Source organism: Triticum dicoccoides, chromosome 3B (assembly GCF_002162155.2).
Source record: "Triticum dicoccoides isolate Atlit2015 ecotype Zavitan chromosome 3B, WEW_v2.0, whole genome shotgun sequence".
Taxonomy (NCBI): Eukaryota; Viridiplantae; Streptophyta; class Magnoliopsida; order Poales; family Poaceae; genus Triticum; species Triticum dicoccoides.
Window position 1 is genome coordinate 795559237 of NC_041385.1, and position 11913 is coordinate 795571149.

An 11913-nucleotide genomic window follows, 5' to 3' on the forward strand; every position below is an offset into this window, starting at 1 on the left:
TTGGTGGGCTTGCGGGGTCGAGCTCGCATCCCACGCTGACCTATAATTTTTTGTAAACGGCAAAAAACATATTAAAAAGTCGGCTGCCAAACCTGGGATTACAACCTGCGACCAGTCAATGCTTACAGCCTGCGCATTACCACCACGCAAAGAGATGCGTTCTGCCTGGTTAGCCATACAGGTTCTAGTTGACCTAATCTAGACGTTTAAATTCAAAATTTGCGTTCGGTATTCCTTTTTTCAGCGGGTAGCGGAAGCGCCGGTTTCCGAAAATACTGGCCGAGAAAAAAAAATCCTGCTCAGGACACGCAAGATGAGATTCAGGCTGATAATCAGATGGCTACAAAATTCGATTGTGCACCAAATTTAAAAAAAGCAAGCTGTTTTATATAGGGAAAATTATTGTATGTTCCAAATTGACAGGCATATACTGTAATCAGATACTATGGGCAAATGGATGCAAAGTTTCTTTTTTCCTGCTGGGGAAACGGGTGTGAGTTTCGGGAGCCAATGGTAGCAGACAGATCAAATGGGCCAATGGCTGCAACGGTTAGCTTGGTTTCTGTCCACGGCTTTATGCCTGGGCGCAACTGCTGCCTGGTGTGGAGTTGAACCTTGGATAATTATTGTGTCGTCAGGCAGCCTAGGCTATTTCAAGCCACACCAGTCAAGGCTTTGTGACGATAGCAACCAAGGGAGCCTTTTGGTTATCCTGCAAGCCCTTGCTTAGCCTGGCCTAGCAAGGGACCGATGGATTTGGTTACCAGCGATTTCCATCTTTTTCTTCTATCGAGCGAGCGAGCCAAATCGGCCAGTCTTTGTCGGCAAGGCTAGCCTTGCCTAGCAAGGGATCAAAACACACCCCAAATGACTTCAACCATTTTTCTGGCGAGCTCCAGTCCAGCCTGGACATCACCAGGACATGAACCGAACTAATCTTTCTTTCTCCTACTAGAAAAACCCTTTCTCAAAAGAAAAAGTAGAAAAAACCCTGAATTTTTTCTCGCACATTCTTGCTTCATCATGATCCATGCAAAATCAAGCCCTGGGGAAACACTGCTGAAAGTTTGACAACACATAGGTTACAGGCTTGTTTTCTACAGACTAACCTGAGGTGAGGGGAGCAGCATTGCGGTCCAGGACTCATGTCCAAGGTCCAAGCGTGGACTGATGACACCACACTAGTTCAATCTTCCAGTCAGCTTCACAACTGTCATACCAGACCTGTGATCATCGACATACTCAAATTCACCAATTAACATACCTTGCACTTCAGCGCCAAAAAATAAAACGTACCTTGCACTTCAGCGCAAAAAAATAAAACGTACCTTGCACTTAGAAAAAGCATCATCAATTTCTATGGACACGAGTGCAGCATAGTTTTACAACTTTCTATCCAGTAGCGTTGTGCATGAAGAACCATAAAAGACATACACAATGAGGAACATAATGACCACCCTCCACGACGGCCTGCTCATCACTTTCTCTTGCCACACTTCTCAACACTGTACATGCGCGTAATAGCATCTCACCATTTTTGCTGCAAAGCGTGATAAACGACATAGGACTGCATGAACATCTTGAAATGCCTTACACCACAAAAAGGGCCTATCAATCCAGAGAATCAATGGATGAATACTAGGCACATGCATAAATATTGTAGATGTCTATATTTTTCCATATAAACTTAAACAGATTTGACTTAAGACAAGATTAGGTGAGTACTTCTTTCGTATAATATACTAATGGGAACATTGGCTTCACAAACAAGAAAAAAAAAACAGATTGTTCAATACTGTTGATAGCCTGGCACCAAGAAAACAATGAAACCATCCATGCTTCTCAGGGTTAAACTATTGTAGCATATGATGATCGTTTCTCGCTTTGCTTCTATATATGGTGGTACCACCATAGTTTGTATAGGTACCACCACAGTTTGTACTCCTTTGTAGTAGAGATCTGCTTCAATGCTTACCCCATCAAAGTGCAGCAGGCATCCTAAGAAACGGACTTTGTTAGGGACAGGATGACTAGAACCATCGGTCTATCTAGCATCAGCAATACGATCACGGATGACACAGAGGTTCCATTCAGTTTGGTCTGGTCCCAAGACAGCTAGTTCAGCCACTGCTCCTGATGTCTCATATTCCTAGGTTTTCTCATATGTTTTCCACTCTTCTCTAACACTCCCTTTACCTATTTAATGAAATAAGTTAGTTGATGCTGCCAACACATTAAAATATAGAAGGCAAGCTAGTCTATTGAACACGAAGTGGTACATATCAGAAGTTATCCTTATTCACCTAAGTGAAGGTTTCTGTGGCATATATAAGAAAACATTATGCACACAAGTAGAGGTTAAGAGGTTGGTGGTCTAGTACTCTGGACTTATAAATTATTCTCCACATGCAATTTTTTGCAGCATACAATTCATGAACTGGATTAGCCACTGTTGAAATTTTTTGCAGCGTACTCAGTAGGGTTTTATCACTTATGCCACTAGTTTCATCCCACTACTTAGTTTGGCCATCAAAAGTTACAACTGCTAAAAAATGTCATCATTCCGTGAGATGCTTGCTCAAAAATACCATTTGATACCTTAAAAATGCCATCGTTGCATTAGATATTTCCTCAAAAATGCCATTAGACACCGTTATTTTCAGGTCAAACCCGTTGACCAGGCTATATGACCAAAATACCCCTAGACCCACATGCCAGCTTTCTCTATCTCATAATGACAAGTGTGAGCCCCACTTGTCAGGAGTAAGCAAACGGATAATTCTAGAGGAAAATAAGAACATTGTTGGGATTAAGTGAGACCCACACTTTATCGTAGTGAGATAGAGGGAGAGCTGACATGTTGGTCCATGGGTATTTGATCATTATAACATGGTAAACGGACTTTGAGCTAACACTTTATCCTAGTGACAAAACTGAGCAGTGGGACACAACTAGTGGCATAAATGATAGAAACTCATTTTGTTAATGAAATCCATCTGTACAGGTATATTTGATCCACTTGCATGAATTAATATGCCAATAAGATAAAAGTTTCTCATCGACATCTGAACGAAACTCGTTAAATTTTAAATAGATCTGTGAAAATTAAATAGTGTAAACACAAGATTAAAATTTGAAGTACCAACGTTTTACAAAGGCATGCACACGACATAGCTACCCCCTCCGTTCGGAAATACTTATCGGATCCAATGTATCCGATAAGTATTTCCAGATTGAGGGAGTATATGTTTTGGCCCGCCAATAAGCTGAAAGTTTTTTTCTCAGAAAGGTGTGTTTAACCTCTGCATACACAGCCACATATTATTGTGTTCAGAATATCAAAGATCCATAGTATCTTACATAAATCAAAAGGAAGAAGAGCTCAAAGCTTGAAACGGTGAGGAGCTCAACGTGGCTTCTGCTATGTGGAAAATATTGGTCAAAATTTAGTTGATTCTAGGCAACATTTTATTTGTGAACACAAGGTTCAAATTCTAAACAATGGAATTCCATATTATGAATAACTTATATTGGAGAGATGTGATATTTTAGAAATCAAATTCAATTCTAACAGATACGTCGGTAGATAAAGATTATGGGGCGCTAATAATATAGCTTAACCAGAACTACTAAAATAAAGATATGTACAACACAACTAAAATTTACAATAACCAAATACCTGCATATTTCAGTCATAGTAGAATTGCATGTCAAATTTAAAACATAGCTCGAAAATTCTTAGACAAGCACTTATTGAGAGCAATGACATCGAGCTTCTCATTTTCTCACCTCGTCACCCTCCTCTTCACATTGCTCCCTTTCTGTTCATAGTCCTCACCATCAACCTATGCCACATTGTTCAGTGCCTCCCTCTCCCTCCTCCTTTCCCTGCCCTCTAGTCATCTTCTCCCGTCAAACAGCGGCCGATGCATAAGGGATGGTGGGCAAAACCTCGAAGGCAACAAGGAGCTTCCACCGCTCGGGTCCCATGATCTGAGAAAGAAAAAGCAAGGCAAAATGGGTGGCCTATGGCAGATCAATGCTCATGTAGATAGAGCACATATTTTGTATTTCAAATATGATGATGCACAATTTTGTCCTATGTCAAAATTCTCTACATTTCAGGAAGTCCATAGATAAACGTGTTAATATCTACAGCATCAATTATACCCCCTCCGTCTCAAAATGAGTGTCTCAACTTTAAGGCTCGAGATATTGACATTTTTTTCTATAGGCTTTTGCTCAAATTCAAACAAGTCTGACTTGAGACAAAACTAGAAATTCGAATAATTTTGTACAGAGTAGCAACGATCAGATGGAGCACCCCTCATCAAATGGGTAGATTGCATGCCACACCATGATGCTTAGAAGTGTCAGATTGCACATCACTCACACCATGATTGCACGATCAGATGGTGGCAACCGGTGGCGGTGCAGCATTTGATCGAACAGCTCGTAGGCGCCATGGAATGCGTCATGGATGCTGGAGACATCAAGAAGCTTGTGGGCGGCACAATGGGCAAATCGATGTCCTGCACAGCTGAAGCTCCTGCGCCTATGTGAGTGATGTCTTTTCAGAGTTATCGCTGACACCGATCGGATCACCTGCCGGGATGTGCAGGGAGCGGCAGTGAGGTAGGGCAAATCACCAGTCAAGCCATAGAGCACGAAGGTCGCTGACAGATGGACTGTCGGTGTCTTTTCAGAGTTGTCACTGCTGGCTACTTGGGCGTAGTCCAGAACACCATCCGACAACTAAGAGCAATACCTATCAGATGGCTAGTGGCAGCACTGGATTGGCCTCTCAAATGATTTTACCACGTGAGTGAATCGTGCTGAAGTGAAGGTACCCAAAGAACCGGCCAGATGAACCGTAATAAAAGGCCAATCAATAGAAAGGAAGCTTCTACATCTCCCACTGATCAAGATCAACCTGGTCACTCTGGTCCTAAGTCACCCAGAACGTGCAAATGTTTCTGATGTCTCCTATTTCCATCTATTCTTGCATCTCTCATTCTTCTCTCACGCTCTCCTTGATCCATTTATTTTACCACCACCTATTTGATGCAGTAGGTTAGTGCTACCAAGGCCCTCCCTTTGTACTGTTTATAAGACTATCACCTATTTGATGCGGTAAGTTAGTTCTACCAACACAACCCCACTGATCTATTTATGTGCCTACCACCATTTTGATGCAGTAAGTTAGTTCAACCAACACACTGAAATGGCATGGGACAGCGGAGCGATTCTGTTGTAGACGTATTGGTATATATCATGACAGAACCTTTTTCCCTTTAGTGAAGGTTGGTGTGGTATATATGTAAGAAAAGCATTGTGCACACATTTAGAGGTTGGTGGTGCAGTACTCTTCACTTTATAACTATTTTGCATATATATGTGGTGCACAGGTTTTTCACAACATACCGCATACCAGCTAGCCGCTAAACAAATGATTGAAAGAACGGCACATGGATCTGAAAAAAGTAGCTACCAGTACCACAAAACAACCTTTGTTGATGTTTATTTATTTCCCTAGATTGCTAATAAAGTGTGCCATTGAGGAGATAGAGGAACAGAAGGGCATCAGTGAGTTTTTAAAGAATTAAGGCAGTGTTTAAAGAAATAAATTTGGATACAAGGATTAATGAGAACTGAAGAATTCCTAGAATGAAAACTAACTCAAGAATTGAACATGCATATTCAATCTCGGCTGCCAGAAAATGCTAGAAGATAAGTACAAGAGTCGTGGAATTTTGCAGAGGGGAACAAAGGCTGATGAAATATTAAAGAGAAATGGAAGACTGACTGGAAAATAAATGATTGTAGCTCGCAAACTGAAGAATTAACAAACTTACTCAAACTGAAGAAAAAAATTGATTGTAGCTCACAAACTGAAGAATGAACAAACTTAATGGAGAACTATATCGGACTGACTGAATGAAAGACCAAAGACATAAACCTTATCTCTGAATGATAACCCCTGACTTAATGCGTACGAGAGACACACAGCAGACTGAGCATGGGAGGGGGGTGGGAAGGGGAGTGCGCACCGTTACCTGTCTTGCTGGCATGGACCGCTGCTGCCGCCCCCATGGCCTGCCCTGCTTGACATGCCTACTCCCTCCACCCCAGGACTCGGGCAAGAACGAACTGACACGCGGCTGAGTCGATACAAAGTAAAATTCAAAAAGAAAAAGGTCACCAATCGGCCTCACACTCCAAACCAGGTCAGATTTGCCAAAAAAGAAACATGAAAACGAACCACCCTGAAAATCGCGAAATCAGATCCATGATACAGTTAGTTGTTTTTTAGCAAAAATGAATATACTTTCTAAATTGACCGGCATATACTGAAATCAGATCAACTGGGCAAATGGATGCAAGTTTCTTTTTTGCAGGAAAAAAACGGATGCAAGTTTCAGGAGCCAACCATACCAGACAGACCAATTGGGCTAAGGACAGCAAAATCTTTCTTTCTCCTAGTAGAAAAAACCCTTTCTCTCAAAAAAAAAAGAAGAAAAGGCACTGAACCTTCTCTCGCACATTCTTTCCCCTAGCTTCATCATGATCCATGATACCAGCAGATGAAATAAGAATGATCATGCAAAATCAGGCCCTCAGGAAACACTACTGAAAGTTTGACAACACATCCCTCTTTGGAGTGTGTGTGTCTGGGATGTCTTATGTATGCCGCTCAGCGGTTCCGATGGTTTTCGCCTGGTTTTACATAATTAACTGAGCAATCTGGTTTTCCCTAATTAACCGAGCAACTCTTTTCTTCTTAATGAATGCAGGAATCCTGCCATTTGAAAAAAGTAGGTTACTGGCTTGTTTTCTACAGACTAACCTGGGTGAGGGGAGCAGCCTTGCAGTCTAGGACTCGATCTCCAAAGTCCAAGCGTGGACTGATGAGACCACACTTGTACAATCTTCCATTCAGCTTCACAACTGTCATACCAGACCTGTGATCATCGACATACTCAGATTCACCAATTAATGTATCCTGCACTCAGAAAAAGCATCATCAGTTTCTATGGACACAGGTGCAGCATAGTTTTACAACTTTCTATCAAGTAGGGTTGTGCATGAAGAACCATAAAGCATGACAACGAGCAACTCAATGACAACCTTCCATGATGGCTTGCTCATCGCTTCTCTCTTACCACGCTTCTCTGTACTGTAGATGCTCTTAAGAGCATCTCACGAGTTTGCTGCAAAGTGTGCTAGACGACATAGGACTACAAGAACATCTTGAAATACCGAACACCACAAAAAGGGCCTATCAATCCAGAGAATCAATGGATCAACACTAGGCACATGCATAAATAATGTAGATATGTTTTTTTCCTATAAACTTGGTCAAACTTAAACAGGTTTGACTTAGAGACAAGATTAAGTGAGTAGTTCTTTCACAACATATTATCGGAAACATTTGCTTCACAAACAAGAAAAAAGAAAACAGATTGCTCGACGCTGCTGATAGCCTGACACCAAGAAAAAATTATGAAATTATCCATGCTTCTCAGGATTAAACTGTTGAAGCGTATGCATGATTCGTTTATGGCTTTGCTTCTATATATGGAGGGACCACCACAGTTTGTACAGGTAATGGATCTACTGTACATCAAACAAACTGTGCAGCTTGAGCTAACGAAGGAAACTTCAACAACAGATGCCTATATTATCTGCTTGAACTTCTTCCATTTCAGAAGGATGAGCGAAAAAATATCCCCAATTACAGAATTGTCTTATCCAGGCTTCCAGCATAGTTCCTGGTAACAATAAAACAAACAGAATACGTTCAATCAGATCATGCTATATATCACAAGGCGGCAACCCATAATACAAAAACAAAAAATGAATTATGAACAGGCACTGTGAGTAGTTTGCAAAACAAGAGACCTTGCCCAGTTGCTCCATAACTAATGGATGACCACATCATCCGAAACTAGGAAAAGTGGCGTCTGTACAGATGATCACACCATCAGATATTAGGTTGGTCTTGGTGTACAGACCACGATTACAGACACCATGTTCCTGTTACAGAGCATGTTCAGTTTTCTGTCCATTGCAGTTAACATACTAGCTTCACACAGATGTTAAAGTTCAACTAAAGCATAAAAATGGCAGATAAGTTGTACCATGCAGATGACTGCAACTAAAAAACCCTGGTTATGGTCGGCGGGCTTAGATTTTGAGGAGCTGGAGCTACATATACTATGTCATGGCCAGATTCATCAACCGCACAGCATGAAAAAAGTGGAACAAGGCATGCGTCCTGCATGCTTCAGATTCATCAACCACTCCAACCATCACTAATTCATCCATTTCGCTGATATGCTCAAAACCTCAGGCCTCGCCCTATCACCGTTAAAAAGTGTAAATGCCCATGTTACTCGACTAAAATAAACTGTATCCCAAATTTTATTCAGTCTTGGATTTCTTCCCAAATTTGACAATGCAAAATTATATATAGTTTTCTGTTTACATGTTAAGAACTGAAACTGCAAACAGTACGCGTTAAGCTAGATCTTCCTTATTTCATTCATTCCGGTTACAATTAAAGGCGGGAAAAAAGAATCATTGAAATGAAGCACATAATTAGTCTATTTTGGAGTAGCCAGACAACTCCTTATACTATGCAAAAGAGAAACTTTCATGGAAGAAACAACACCAACAGCCGACAGTATACAAAAGCAGTTGCCCAGGGCAGTATAATCCACTGAGTTATAACAACTGATACAGCATTGTCAGGTCAAAACCTATTTACTAAAACATGACAGGAGGTACAGGACCTACAGTTAGGTTGTGATTTAAAAAAAAGGTTAGATTGTGCACCTGAAAGAAATTGCATATTCTGGTAGCCCCAGATTGTCCATGCAGCAACTGCTCAGGGCACTCCTGGGTGTGATGTGAGTCAGACTACTCGGGTAACGGATAACATTGGAAACGGTGACCCTAAACATCAGGTGTTCAGCAGTATAGTATCTCGCTTGCTGGTCAACAGAGAAGTTCCTAAGAAAAGAGCTTTATATGTGCGCCAGTTCGGTTGCACCCCTTTCTTAATCATATCATTGTATATTCCCAAACCCTTCTCAAGTTCACCATTAACATTGCACCACCTTATCAAAATATTGTATGCTACAATGTCAGGCTTCAATCCCTTGTACAGCATTTCATTCCAAAGCTCAAACGCTTTATTTGTATCACCCTTCTTGCAGAGCTCATGTATTACTGTAGAATAGCTAATGCAATCAGGAAAAAGACCTTTTTCAGTACACTTACTAATAAGGTCAATTGCTTCTTGAATCTGCCCAACCTTACATAACCCCTTGATCAATGTGTTAACTGTCACTATGTTAGCAAGAGAGCCTCGAAGCATGGCGAAATAAAGATCTTTAGCTTTCTCCAGTTTACCTTCAGTTGTAAAACAATCAAGAAAACAATTATAAGTATAATTGTTAGGAAGGAACTGACTGGATAACATTTCTTTACAGAGGACCTCTGCGCTGCTCAAATGCCCTGACTTGCAGAGGTTATTTACTAAAACTGTATATGTGACGGTATTTGGAAAGCAGCCATCAGCAATCATGTTATCCCAACAGTTTAAAGCTTGGACCATATTTCCTTCTTTTGAGTGCATGTCAATCATGCATGTATGGAACACAGTGTCTAGCCTGACACATTTTTCTGTCATCTCCTTCAATAACACGCATGATTTTTCTGTATCATTCTGCTTCAAGGCTGTATACAGAATAATGGTAAAGCTGACAAGATCAAGATTGACTCCCTGCATTGCCATCTCATTCCAGACATGGTATGCTTCAGTCAACCTTCCTTCTCTGCACAATCCATGCATAAGTGCGGTTAGGCTAAATTTGTTCAGTGGGCAGTTGTTTTCTAGGTCAGCAACAAATTCCTTTGCTTTTGACGCTCCACTGGTCAAGCATAATCCACTTATCAATGGTCTATACGTGTAATTGTCAGGTGTGAGGCCCCTATCCACCATTTGATCATATAACTGGAATGCCTTTCTTATATTGCCTACCAGGCAATACCCTTCTATCATGACATTATAAGTTGCTTCATTTGGTACTAGGTTGCTGTCAATCATCTTATTAAACAATCGAGAAGCTTCATCCATCTTTTTGTCCTTGCAAAAACCATTGATAAGTGCTGTGAATGTATAAGTGTTCCATGCAACACCCTTCTCAGCCATCTCCCGGTGGAGTTCCATGGCACTGGACAGATCCCCTTTTCTACAGAAACCAGCAATGAGTGGAGAATATGAAGCTGCATTCGGTGTCACTCCAATCTCAGTCATCTCACTCAGGAAACCCATCGCCATGTCTAAATCATCCTGTTTGCAGAAACCATTAATCAAGGAATTGTACGGATAGACTGTCACTCTGACACCCTTCTCCCTCATCCTATCGAACATGTCAAGTGCATCCTCCATCATCCCCCTTTTCGAAAGTGAATGTATCAATATAGGATAAGTCACCTCATTTGGCTCCAGACCCCTGTCTGCCATCTCACTGAAAAGCCGATCTGCCTCACAAAACATACCGCTCTTGCACAGGTTATCAAGCAATGCATTATATGCAAATATGTTCGGCACCATGCCCAACTCACCTAACTGACAAGCTAACCTGAAAGCCTCCCGAACATCCCCCCTCTTTCGTAGCCCATCAAGCATAAATGAGCAATTGGCCTCTGATGGCACATACCCCAGCCTGGCCATGTCATATGTCATTCTCAATGCCATTTCCAGCTCCTCCGCCCGACAAAACCCATACACGAGCGTACGGTAAGTCACTTCGTCAGCTTTGATTCCTCTGGCCACCATGCTGTTCTTTACCTCCACTGCCTCCTGAATGCGATGATTCCTGCACAATCCGTAGATCAATACATTGTACGGCACCACACTGACCTTGACCCCCTCATGATGCATCCTTGCCAGAAGCCCCTTGGCACCGTCAAGGTTTCTGGCCTCGCAGTAAGCCCGAATCCCAGCCGTGTAAACATGCTCATCCAGGCGAGCACCAGAGTGAAGCATTTCATCGAACAGGGCACGGGCAAGGGTGAACTGACGAATCTTGACAAGAGAAAACAGTATGTGGGAAGCCGTGTACTGGTTGGGAGCGATGCCGGCGGCCAGGGACAGGTGAAGGACGGTGGCCGCGTCGCGGGCGCGGCGGAGGCGGAGGTAGGAGGAGGCGAGAAGCGAGGCGGCGGCGGCGGTGGCGCCAGGCGGGAAGGGGGAGAGGGAGGAGGCGTGGGAGAGGGAGGAGAAGGAGGTGGAGGCGGACGGGGAGGAGGACGCGAGGGAGAGCAGGAGGGAGGCGGCGTGCGGGGAGCGGGGCGGCGAGGCAGGGGCGGAGATGAAGGAGAGCGCGAGGAGGGAGAGGCAGAGCGGGGAGACGAGGTGGGGAGGGAGCAGGAGGAGGAAGCGGCGGGAGAGGTCCGGCCGGGAAAGAGAGGCCGGCAAGAGGAGGAGCGAGGAGACGTGCGCCGGGGCGAGGCGGCTGCGGAGCAGCGGCGCCGCGAGCGCCGGCGGCCAGGCGGAGGGCGCGGTGTGGTGGAGGAGGTCGGCGAGGAGCTTGACCATGCCGGAATGTGAGGCGGCGGGCGTGGGGTTGGGGTTGGGATCTCCGGCCCGGTGCCGGGGTGGTGGTGGAGGCATCGGGCCGGCGGTGAGGATCGCCGGAGTGGGTGACGGTCGGGTGGTCAGCTGGACGAGTGGGGGGCGACTGCAGTGTGAAGTTTTGCGGAATGTGTTTCTCAATTCATTCAGAGAGCATACAGTGTTACATATAGGTTCAGAGTACAACTGCAGCCGCATGGGCTACTGGAGAACGTGGGCGATCGTGGTGAACTGACAAAGACTGCATGCTGACTAACCCACCCACC

The 11913-nt window shown here is 43.5% G+C and overlaps 1 protein-coding gene and 1 pseudogene across 1 annotated transcript; both read right to left on the reverse strand.

Annotated features, from left to right (window-relative positions):
* Positions 1-3048: 3048 nt before the first annotated feature.
* Positions 3049-8879, reverse strand: LOC119280061 (annotated as a pseudogene).
* On the reverse strand, positions 7502-11279 carry LOC119278522 (putative pentatricopeptide repeat-containing protein At5g59900). Its single transcript, XM_037559863.1, has 3 exons — positions 8839-11279; positions 7903-8037; positions 7502-7772 (listed from the first exon to the last, which is right to left on the reverse strand). Exon 1 carries the CDS (start codon positions 11057-11059, stop codon positions 8966-8968), a length of 2094 nt encoding a protein of 697 aa, XP_037415760.1. The 5' UTR covers positions 11060-11279; the 3' UTR covers positions 7502-7772; positions 7903-8037; positions 8839-8965.
* Between the last annotated feature and the right edge of the window lie 634 nt (positions 11280-11913).

What these genes read in the sequence shown, in the direction of transcription:
- LOC119278522 (XM_037559863.1), bottom strand. Translation starts at nt 11,059, where the DNA reads ATGCTTCACTCTGGTGCTCGCCTGGATGAGCATGTTTACACGGCTGGG.